This window comes from Macaca nemestrina, chromosome 15 (genome assembly GCF_043159975.1).
Source record: "Macaca nemestrina isolate mMacNem1 chromosome 15, mMacNem.hap1, whole genome shotgun sequence".
NCBI classification, from domain to species: Eukaryota; Metazoa; Chordata; class Mammalia; order Primates; family Cercopithecidae; genus Macaca; species Macaca nemestrina.
The window spans coordinates 99,051,244-99,063,367 of NC_092139.1; the positions used below are offsets into that span (position 1 = coordinate 99,051,244).

The window sequence follows — 12,124 nt, forward strand, 5'->3', positions numbered from 1 at the left end:
CTGTCCCCGGCCTATTTATTTTTTACACATTTAGTACCAAGGTACTGGTGGTTTACTGGTATGACCAAATGGGCCCTCCCTGCTGCAGTTGGTACTTAACAGACATGGGGTAGCTATGGCTCTTAGGAGCTGAACCTAAGGTCCTGGCCTTGGCCTCCCAGCCTGGATACTTCCTTTTTTTCCCTTGAGATGGAATCTTGCTGTTGTCGTCCTGGCTCAGCCTGTAGTGCAATGACATGATCTCGGCTCACTACAACCTCTGCCTCCCGGGTTCAAGCGATTCTCCTGTCTCAGCCTCCCGAGTAGCTGGGATTACAGGCACCCGCCACCATGCCCGGGTAATTTTTGTATTTTTTTTTTTTTTAGACAGAGTCTTGATTTGTTGCCAGTCTGGAGTGCAGTGGTGCCATCCCCGCTCACTACAACCTCCGTCTCCTGGGTTCGAGCAATCCTCGTGCCTCAGCCTCCAGAGTAGCTGGGATAATAGGTGCACGCCACTACCATCCGGCTAATTTTTGTATTTTTTGTAGAGACAGGGTTTCACCATGTTGACCAGGCTGATCTCGAACTCCTGATGTCTGGTAATCCACCCACCTCGGCCTCCCAAAGTGCTGGGATTACAGGCGTGAGCCACCTCGCCCGGCCTGGATACTTCTTATGTGCAGGAGCATATCTGATTCACTCTCTGCTCTGTTCCCAGTGTTGTCACAGTGCCAGGCAGCAGTTGGAGCACCGTAGATAATCATTGCATGAATAGGATGGCCACCCAGGACTCTGGGGAAAATGAGTATTACTCTTTGGTGCCTATTGACAGTTCAGGGCCCCAAGGTGGGTCCTAGGGTGTCTTTGAGCAGTAAGTGCTTATCTGTAGGCCTCATATAACAGATTTACTAGGGGGCACCTACTCACAGAGCAGTGATGCCCTTGATATTGTCAGCCAATTAATTCCTTAAGTACTTCAAGGTAGGATAGGCCTGCTGATTTGATTTTATCTGTCTTTTAAGATTGATCTTTGATTATGTCCCATTCCAGCTGGACCTCCTCCTCTTCCCTCCTCCATTGCTAATGGTGTGGGATCTAATTACCTCATCATCCCTTAATTTATTTATGAAAAAGGCTGAGGTTAAAGAAAAGAAAGAAGAAACTCTCTTTGGCCCTTTGGGGACCTTCTGTAAAAGCTTTCCTTTCTGTTTCTCCCCTTTTATGCACCAAAAAAACCTCCCTTTTTTGTCTCTGGGAGGTTAGAATAGTTCTTGTTTACAAATTTAACTAAATTAAACTTCCCTCCCCGTGCTGGGTGGAGGCCAGCCCTGTGGGTTAAGCCCGGCCTGTCGACTCCCACTGGAATAATCAATCTATCAAAACAACCCATTGATCCTGAGGCAAACCGCTTTCAAAACCACCACACAGTTCCTGGATGTCCTGGCTTCCTCCTCATAAGACACGGGGAAGAGGAGTCTTTTGAAATGGTAATACATGGATACATTCATCTTGTAAAAATTTAACTTCAAAATTCCGTGGAATAAAATGTGAAAGGCAATTTCCTCGCATCCTATCCCACTGTTAACAGCTTCTGATGTATTTTTCTGTTTAGGCCTTTAAACAATGCACATTCATACATGTACACCTACATAAATGTACACTTAATTTTTAAAATAACATAAATGGTATCACTACATAGGTGCCGTTCTGCTAGTTGTTTTCCCGTTTAACATGTTCTGGATATCCAGTCAGACCACAGATCTACGTTTTAACGGCTGTAATCGTATTTCGAAAACCGGATGGAGGCATTATTCATTTGTCCATTTTCCTACTGATGGGTGTTAATATAGATTTCAATTTTTTGGTATTACAAGCTATGTTGCAAGCAGCAGTTCTCTGGGAATTATCCATTCAAGAATGCACTTATTGTGGGCTCCCCATGTGCTCTACTCGGGGTTCGGAGTAAACAAAACTAACCTAAAAATAATTTTGAATGATAGAAAGGGGGCATTTTCTTTTTCAAAGGGGGTGAGACAGGCTGCAGATGGGTCTCTACGCTCTTGCAAGACCATGGAGGCAGTCGAGGTGTCACCCCAGCTGTGAAAATGGGGACCCAGGACCCGCAGATACTGGCGAGGAACAGGGGTGCGGAGCATGAGTCGGCTTTGCACCACGCCCTGGGGTCTCCAGCACTGAAGCCTTCAGCACCATGCAGTGCGGCGGGGAGCGGGTCCTGCTGGGCGGGGCCGAGCTGCGCGCGACCCTCGGCGCGCTCGGGGAGGCCCAGACCGGGGTGGCCTCTCTGGCCCCCGCTCCCGCGGGCTCTATGACACCGCACTGGCTCGCGGGACGGGGCGGGGTTGGCTGATGGGGAGGAGACAACTTCGCGCTACACGACTCGCGGTGACCCTTACGCGGAAATCTCTCGCGAGAATTCGAAAGTACCGCGCCTGCGTACTGCAGTAGCGCCGGGTGGCGGTGGCAGTTTGGCTGCGGGTGTGTGAAGGGAGTCAGTGTGGAGGCCACAGGGTACTCGCCACGATGAGCAGCACCTTAGCTAAAATCGCGGAGATAGAAGCCGAGGTAATGGACGCAGCTGGCGCTTCACTCTTACTCTGAGCATCCCTTCTTCGGTGGCGTCGCTCCTTCCTGTTCTTCCTTGAGCCGCGTCAGGACCGGGCCTAGATTCCGCGACTTCTCTCAGCGAGGCCCGTGTTGCGACTGCCCTCCGCCACAACCTGGAGTCCCCAACTCTCCTCAGTCAGGGCCCGCTTTCCCCTCGTCCCGCGCCCACGCTCCCGGACTCCCCTTTGTCCGGGCCCGCGTTCCCCACCCCTGCACCTTAGGCCCTTGGTGTGTACCCCCTCCCAGTGTTTGGCTCCTGTTCTGTTGTTTCTTTCCGTTTTTTTTCTTTGAGCAGCACTGAATCCTGTCCCTTATTCCATCTCTGACTTGGTCAGATGCTTCAGAATCTTTCGTTAGCATCCTTCGCTGCATCCCCTTATTCCCCCTTTTCCCCAGTCTCTACCCTAATGACCCCCTGATTCAGAGTATTTGCTCCCGGTAATCTGATCTGGAAGTAAAATGACATCTGTGTGGGAACAGTTTATTTCACCTGGATAATGTGTGATTCCATTGCCTGCGGCCTTCAGAGCGCTTTACAGTTAGGAAAGTGGTGTCCCAGTGTCACATGGGTCCTAACAGCTACAAACAGTAGAAAAGGAACCCGTAGATGGGTTTTAGTCTAGTCTGGGGGCACTAATTGGAATGACCTTAATCGTCTCTCCTCTTTGGGCCTTACTTTGCTTTGTAGTGAGGGAAATAAGCTGAATGGGGGAGAGAATGGATTTTTTACTCTTTTAAAGCCTGTAAAATGGGTATGCTAACATTAGTAGTACTTCGGGAAAAAAATTATTCTCTCAAAGCTGGGGGAAGCGTTCACTGCTTCTAATTTATGGCTGTGATTCCTCCCTTTTAGATGGCTCGGACTCAAAAGAACAAGGCCACAGCACACCACCTGGGGCTGCTTAAGGCTCGTCTTGCTAAGCTTCGTCGAGAACTCATTACTCCGAAGGGTGGTGGTGGTGGGGGTCCAGGAGAAGGTTTGTGCTTTTCTTCAATATATATACTTTTAGGTATAATTCTTGTCAAAATAGTACATACATGTGGTTTAAAAATAACTGAAGATGGCCCAGTGCAATCCTAGCACACTGGGAGGCTGAGATAGGAGGATTGCTTGAGACCAGGAGTTCAAGACCAGCCTGATCAACATAGACACCCCATCTCAAAAAAAACAAAAACAAAACAAAAAAAAAACAGAAACTTTTTTTTTTTTTTTTGAGACGGAGTTTCGCTCTTACTGCCCAGGCTGGAGTACAATGGCGAGATCTCAGCTCACCCCAACCTCTGCCTCCTGGTTTCAAGTGATTCTCCTGCCTCAGCCTCCCGAGTAGCTGGGATTACGGGCATGCGCTACCATACCCAGCTAATTTTTGTATTTTTAGTGGAGACGGGGTTTCTTCATGTTGGTCAGGTTGGTCTCGAACTCCTGACCTCAGGTGATCCACCCACCTCGGCCTCCCAAAGTGCTGGGATTACAGGCGTGAGCCACCGTGCCCAGCCAAAAAAAAAAAAGTTTTTTAAAAAGAGAAAAACAAGATGTTCTACTAAAGTAGATTTATATTTTCTAAGTATGAATTCTTGAACCGTGTTTATTTTTATTCTGCCGGTTTCAGAGGCAAATGGATATTGTCTAAGTGTACTGTAGTTTTATTTATATCCTGCCCTGATACAAAATGATTTACATGTGCTGGGTGCAGTGGCTCACCCTTGTAATCCCAGCACTTTGGGAGGCTGAGGCAGGAGGATTGCGTGAGGCCCGGAGTTCGGAACCAGCAAAGCCCTGTCTCTACGGGCTTACAAATGAGGCATAGGTATGAAAGAAGATGTACAAAATATAAAAAATTATCCTAGCATAGTGGTGCATGTCTGTGGTCTCAGCTACTTGGGAGGCTGAGTTGGGAGGACTGCTTGAACCCAGGAGGTTGAGGCTGCAGTGAGTTGTGATGGCGCCACTGTACTCCATCCTGGGTGATAGAGTGAGATCTCATGTTAAGAAAACCAAAGTAGGGCCGGGTGTGGTGGCTCACTCCTGTAATCCCAGTGCTTCGGGAGGCCGAGGTGGGTGTATTACAGGTCAGGAGTTTGAGACCAGCCTGACCAACATGGTGAAACCCCATTTCTGCTAAAAATACAAAAATTAGCTGGGTGTGGTAGCATGCACATGTAATCCCAGCTACTCAGGAGGCTGAGGCAGGAGAATGACTTGAACCTGGGAGGTGGAGGTTGCTGTGAGCCGAGATCATGTACTCCAGCCTGGGTGACAGAGCTAGACTCTGTCTCAAAAAAAAAAGAAAACCAAAGTAGATTTACACTGGCTTACAGAAATATGTAAATCAGTATCATCAACAGGATTAAAAATAAGTAAGGAAATTGATGCAAAGGGAAAATGTACGAAAAATAAGTTGAAGCCAAGAGGGATAAGATAGATTTAGGACTAAAAGGAATGGTGTAAGATCTGTGCACCTGGTAGAGAAGGGTCACAAATTTGATTCTAAACTTGTTTGCAGCCATTGTAAAAAAAAAAAAAACAGCCGGGCGCGGTGGCTCAAGCCTGTAATCCCAGCACTTTGGGAGGCCGAGACGGGCGGATCACGAGGTCAGGAGATCGAGACCATCCTGGCGAACACCGTGAAACCCCGTCTCTACTAAAAAATAGAAAAAACTAGCCGGGCGAGGTGGCGGGTGCCTGTAGTCCCAGCTACTCGGGAGGCTGAGGCAGGAGAATGGCGTAAACCCGGGAGGCGGAGCTTGCAGTGAGCTGAGATCCGGCCACTGCACTCCAGCCCGGGCTACAGAGCGAGACTCCGTCTCAAAAAAAAAAAAAAAAAAGGAAAACCCAGTCAGTCATGCAATGTACAGAATTTGTAAGACAAAAAACAAAAATAAAACTCTTTTTTTTTTTTTTTTTTGAGACGGAGTCTCGCTCTGTCGCCCAGGCTAGAGTGCAGTGGCACAATCTCGGCTCACTGCAAGCTCCGACTCCCGGGTTCACGCCATTCTCCGGCCTCAGCCTCCCGATTAGCTGGGACTACAGGCGCCCGCCACTGTGCCCGGCTAATTTTTTTCTATTTTTAGTAGAGACGGGGTTTCACCATGGTCTCGATCTCCTGACCTTGTGATCCGCCCGCCTCGGCCTCCCAAAGTGCTGAACTCTTCTTAATTAATTAATTTGTTTATTTTAGTTATAAAACGGTGGCTGCTCCATAGGCAGAGCAGGGCTACACCATAGGTAGAGTAGCTAACAACCTTATTTTTGGATCATGTTTCATACATATGTTTGAACTGTACCTTTTTTTTTTTTTTTTTTTTTTTTTCTGGAGACAGGGTATTGCTCTGTTGCCCAGGCTGGAGTACAGTGGTATGATCACAGCTCACTGCAGCCTCAACTTCCTGGGCTCAAGTGATCCTCCCACCTCAGCCTCTCAAGTAGCTGAGACCTACAGGCGTACACCACTATGCCTGGCTAATTTTTGTATTTTTTGTAGAGACAAGGTTTTGCCATGTTGCTCAGGCTTGACCTGAATTCCTGGGCTCAAGAGATCCTCCTGCCTCAGCCTCTGGAATAGCAAGGACTATAGATGTGTGCCACTGTGCCTGACTTTTTTGAATATAGTTTTTGTTTTTTTTTTTGAGGTGGAGTCTTGCTCTGTCACCCAGGCTGGAGTGTAGTGGCGTGATCTCCGCTCACTGCAAGCTCCGCCTCCCGGGTTCACGCCATTCTCCTGCCTCAGCCTCCCGAGTAGCTAGGACTATAGGCGCCCGCCACCACGCCCGGCTACTTTTTTGTATTTTTTAGTAGAGATGGGGTTTCACCGTGTTAGCCAGGATGGTCTCGATCTCCTGACCTTGTGATCCGCCCACCTTGGCCTCCCAAAGTGCTGGGATTACAAGCGTGAGCCACCACGCCCGGCCTGAATACAGTTTTTTTTTAATATCAAACACTGCATTGAATTTTGTGAATTGCTGTGCCCTTAAGTTTTGTGTGCTTGAGTTCTCCTTTAAAGGTAAACCATAAAAAGTTTGAGAAATAGTGCCTAGAGGGATAGGCAGTAAAAATATGAAAGAAATTACGTGAGTCGTAACACTCCTGGGGATAACTCTTCTCTTTTTGGTATTCATTGATGTTTTAGGTTTTGATGTGGCCAAGACAGGTGATGCTCGAATTGGATTTGTTGGTTTTCCATCTGTGGGGAAGTCGACACTGCTTAGTAACCTGGCAGGGGTATATTCTGAGGTGGCAGCCTATGAATTCACTACTCTGACCACTGTGCCTGGTGTCATCAGATACAAAGGTGCCAAGATCCAGGTGAGTCAAGCCTGCAGACAAAGGAAGGAAAGATATCTATTCTTCATTTAGGAAGAACTTTATTGGGAGCTCACTGTATGCCAGGCCTGATCTTTGATCTACCAGGCACTTACTACCTGGTAGGGGAAATAGAGCAGTACAGTAATAAAATGGGATAGTGCATGTGAAAATGCAGAGAAAGGACCGGGCACAGTGGCTCACGCCTGTAATCCCAGCACTTTGGGAGGCCAAGGCGGGCAGATCACCTGAGGTCGGGAGTTTGAGAACAGCCTGGCCAACATGGAGAAACCCCGTCTCTACTAAAAATATAAAATTAGCCAGGCGTGGTGGCACATGCCTGTAATCCCAGCAACTCAGGAGGCTGAGGCAGGAGAATCACTTGAACTACTTTTTCACTTGAGGGTGGGGGCTGGTACTACAGGTGAGCAACACCATGCCTGGCTAATTTTTTTTTTTTTTTTTTTTGAGACGGAGTCTCGCTTTGTCGCCCAGGCTGGAGTGCAGTGGCCGGATCTCAGCTCACTGCAAGCTCCGCCTCCCGGGTTTACGCCATTCTCCTGCCTCAGCCTCCAGAGTAGCTGGGACTACAGGCGCCCACCACCTCGCCCGGCTAGTTTTTTGTATTTTTAGTAGAGACGGGGTTTCACCATATTAGCCAGGATGGTCTCGATCTCCTGACCTCGTGATCCGCCCGTCTCGGCCTCCCAAAGTGCTGGGATTACAGGCTTGAGCCACCGCGCCCGGCCTCCTGGCTAATTTTTTATATTTTTAGTAGAGATGGGGTTTCACCATGCTGGTCAGGCTGGTCTTGAACCCCTGACCTTGTGATCCGCCCACGTTGGCCTCCCAAAGTGTGGGATTTACAGGTGTGAGCCACTGCGCCTGACCCCCGGTTGTATTTTTAATGGTCTTTTTTTCCAGCTGGTCAGATGTCCATGCAGAGACACATGTCCCTTTTTGGGATCCTGTCTAAATGCGTATGACAAGAATGAAGCAGTGTGGACGTATCTGGACCATGGCTTGATTCTAGCTGGTTTCAGAGTCTTGTTGAGAGTCACAGCTTTGGCAGCTCAAGATAATAACTTTTTTTTTTTTGTGGGATGCTATTGACACCTCTTTCAGGACTTTTGAGTATTTCAAAATAGAGTTGCTTAACTCCTCTGCTTCTCTTTCCCAGAAAACCTTCATTCTTTCAGTCTCTTCTGAGCTTAGAGTCCCCCAGCTTTTTTTTTGCATGGTGCTCTCTTTCCTCCCTTTGTCCTCTGCCTCTGTTTCTCCTCCTCTTTCTCACTGCACCCTCCACCTCCTGGGTTCCAGCGATTCTCCTGCTTCAGCCTCCCGAGTAAGCTGGGACTACAGGCACGCACCCCCGTGCCCGGCTAATTTTTTATTTTTATTTTTTGTAGAGATGGGGTTTCGCCATACGGCCAGGCTGGTCTCGAGCTCCTGACCTCTTGATCCTCCTGCCTCCGCCTCCCAAAGTGCTGGGATTACAGGCATGAGCCACCACGCCCAGCCAGGTGTCCTTAATCTTAACTGGATTAAGTTGACTGCCCAGAATGTTCCCTAAAAAGCTGTTTCATGGGATAGGACTCGTTATCTGACTTGGTGGGGGAAGAATACAGAATTAGACCCACTTAAAGAGGGAGTTTTGGCCGGGCGCGGTGGCTCAAGCCTGTAATCCCAGCACTTTGGGAGGCCGAGACGGGCGGATCATGAGGTCAGGAGATCGAGACCATCCTGGCTGACACGGTGAAACCCCGTCTCTACTAAAAAATACAAAAAATGGCCGGGCGCGGTGGCTCAAGCCTGTAATCCCAGCACTTTGGGAGGCCGAGACGGGCGGATCACGAGTTCAGGAGATCGAGACCATCCTGGCTAACACGGTGAAACCCCGTCTCTACTAAAATACAAAAAAAAAATTAGCCGGGCGAGGTGGCGGGCGCCTGTAGTCCCAGCTACTGGGGAGGCTGAGGCAGGAGAATGGCGTGAACCCGGGAGGCGGGGCTTGCAGTGAGCTGAGATCCGGCCACTGCACTCCAGCCTGGGCAACAGAGCTAGACTCCGTCTCAAAAAAAAAACAAAAAAAAAAAACAAAAAAAAAAAAAACAAAAAACTAGCCGGGCGAGGTGGCGGGTGCCTGTAGTCCCGGCTACTCGGGAGGCTGAGGCAGGAGAATGGCGTGAACCCGGGATGTGGAGCTTGCAGTGAGCCGAGATCTGGCCACTGCACTCCAGCCTGGGCGGCAGAGCGAGACTCCGTCTCAAAAAAAAAAAAAAAAAAAGGGAGTTTTATTTTTGTTTCTCTTTTTTTGTAAGGAAGGTCTTTAACAGTAAAGGTGCCTAAAAATGGAGTGGTACCTCTTATTTAATGAATTACTTTTTTTTTTTTTTTTTTTGAGACGGAGTCTCGCTCTGTCGCCCAGGCTGGAGTGCAGTGGCCGCATCTCAGCTCACTGCAAGCTCCGCCTCCCGGGTCTATGCCATTCTCCTGCCTCAGCCTCCCGAGTAGCTGGGACTACAGGCGCCCGCCACCTCACCCGGCTAGTTTTTTGTATTTTTTAGTAGAGACGGGGTTTCACCGTATTTAGCCAGGCTGGTCTCGATCTCCTGACCTTGTGATCCGCCCGTCTCGGCCTCCCAAAGTGCTGGGATTACAGGCTTGAGCCACCGCGCCCGGCCTAATGAATTACTGTGTGAAGAAGTCCAAGTAGGCCGGGCGCGGTGGCTCAAGCCTGTAATCCCAGCACTTTGGGAGGCCGAGACGGGCGGATCACAAGGTCAGGAGATCGAGACCATCCTGGCTAACATGGTGAAACCCCGTCTCTACTAAAAATACAAAAAACTAGCCGGGCGAGGTGGCGGGCGCCTGTAGTCCCAGCTACTCCGGAGGCTGAGGCAGGAGAATGGCGTGAACCCGGGAGGCGGAGCTTGCAGTGAGCTGAGACCCGGCCACTGCACTCCAGCCTGGGCGACAGAGCGAGACTCCGTTTCAAAAAAAAAAAAAAAAAAAAAGAAGTCCAAGTAATGGGTGAACCACCACTCACCACAGATGTTGTAAAGAGGACTGATGTATCACATAGGCAGATATTGGTCTACAGAGTGGGTGTACAGTGCTTTGAAAATTATGGGACTTAGGTTTTACCTTGCTAAAGTCTGTAGAACTCCTTTTGCACTATACACAGTTGATTTGTGTGTTTAAGTTGCCTGCTTTAACTTCTTTTTGTTTTTTTTTTTTGAGACAGAGTCTCGCTCTGTTGCCCAGGCTGGAGTGCAGTGGCACGATCTCAGCTCACTGCAACCTCCGCCTCCTGGGATCATGCCATTCTCCTGCCTCAGGCTCCCGAGTAGCTGGGACTACAGGTGCCCTCCACCACGCCCGGTTAATTTTTTTGTATTTTTAGTAGAGATGGGTTTCACCGTGTTAGCCAGGATGGTCTGGATCTCCTGACCTTGTGATCTGCCCGCCTCAATCTCCCAAAGTGCTGGGATTACAGGCGTGAGCCACCGTGCCTGGCCTCACCTGCTTTAACTTCTAAAGGCATTGGAGTTTGAAGTAGTTTAACATTCAATTCCTTAAAATTCTGTAATTCAATTTTTTTTTTTTTTTTTTGGAGACAGCATCTTGCTCTGTCTTCCAGTGCAGTGGCATGATCTTGGCTCACTGCAACCTCCGCCTCCTGGGTTCAAGCAATTCGCTGAGTAGCTGGCATTTCAGCCACACGCCATCACACCCAGCTAATTTTTTTGTGTTTTTAGTAGAAATGGAGTTTCACCATATTTGCCAGGCTGGTTTTGAACTCCTGACCTCAAGTGATCTGCCCACCTCGGCCTCCCAAAATGCTGATTACAGGCGTGAGCCACTGCACCCGGCCCCATGATATAAATAAATATGTTTTTCTTAGATTTTGGTTGGTTGTAACATGAAATTCAGATATATAAAGCCTTGACTGTTTACTGAATGTTGCTTATTAGGCATTGACTGTTTTATTGAATGTTGTTATTGAATGTTGAATCATTAGTTACTACATTTAAATTCTTAAACCTAACTTTTAAAATATTTTCATCTGAAGAAAAGCTAAATTTAGGTTGCCTTTACTTTTGTGAAGGCCTTAATAAATTTTCTTTTTTTTGAGAAGGAGTCTCGCTCTGTCGCCCAGGCTGGAGTGCAGTGGTGCGATCTTGGCTCGCTGCAAGCTCCGCCTCCTGGGCTCACGCCATTCTCCTGCCTCAGCCTCCCGGATAGCTGGGACTACAGGTGCCCGCCACCACGCCTGGCTAATTTTTTTGTATTTTTAGTAGAGACGGATTTTCACTATGTTAGCCAGGATGGTCTCGATCTCCTGACATCGTGATCTGCCCGCCTTGGCCTTACAAAGTGCTGGGATTACAGGCGTGAGCCACCATGCCCTGCCTCTTTTTTTTTTAAAGAGACAGAGTCTTGCTGTGTTGCCCAGGCTGGAGTGCAGTGGCGCGATTCGGCTCACTGCAACCTCCGCCTCCAGGATTTAAGTGATTTTTGTGCCTCAGCCTCCCAAGTAGCTGGGACTACATGCGCATGCCTCCACACCCGGCTAATTTTTGTATTTTCAGTAGAGATGGGGTTTCACCATGTTGGCCAGACTGGTCTTGAACTCCTGACCTCGTGATCTGCATGCCTTGGCCTCTCAAAGTTCTGGGATTATAGACTTGAGCCACCGCACCTGTCTGGGCCTTAATAAATTTTCTGCCTGTGTTCAGCTGCCACAGTTAAAAAGCCCTTGCACTTTTTCCCTCAGTTTATTCTCTCTTTCAGATGATCTTTTTGAGGTTATAGTCATATTCCAGTTTTAACAAGTTTTAGATTATTCATGTAGATTATTCGAGTTCTCACTAATATCAGTTCTCATACTGTTGGGCGTGTGTGTGTGTGTGTGTGTGTGTGTGTGTGTTGTGGGGGGGCATTATTTATTTTTTTATTTGAGATGGAGTCTCACTCTGTTGCCCAGGCTGGAGTGCAGTGGTGTGATCTCGGCTCACTACAATCTCCGCCTCCCGGGTTCAAGCGATTCTCCTGTCTCGGCCTCCCAAGTAGCTGGGATTACAGGTGCCCACCACTATGCCCAGCTAATTTTTGTCTTTTTAGTAGAGATGGGGTTTCACCATGTTGGTCAGGCTAGTCTCGAACTTCTGAGCTCAGGTGATCCACTCGCCTCGGCCTCCTAAAGTGCTGGGA

The 12,124-nt window shown here is 48.6% G+C and overlaps 1 protein-coding gene across 1 annotated transcript in view; it reads left to right on the plus strand.

The window, feature by feature from the left end:
* Positions 1 to 2,411: 2,411 nt before the first annotated feature.
* LOC105487294 (developmentally regulated GTP binding protein 1) overlaps positions 2,412 to 12,124 on the plus strand; it is a 38,080-nt gene continuing 28,367 nt past the window's right edge. Inside the window, exons 1-3 of the mRNA XM_071080444.1 lie at positions 2,412 to 2,565; positions 3,461 to 3,584; positions 6,735 to 6,910. Of these exons, the coding sequence (XP_070936545.1) occupies positions 2,524 to 2,565; positions 3,461 to 3,584; positions 6,735 to 6,910 (342 nt within the window). The 5' untranslated portion in view covers positions 2,412 to 2,523. The remainder of the gene's footprint in view (positions 2,566 to 3,460; positions 3,585 to 6,734; positions 6,911 to 12,124) is intronic.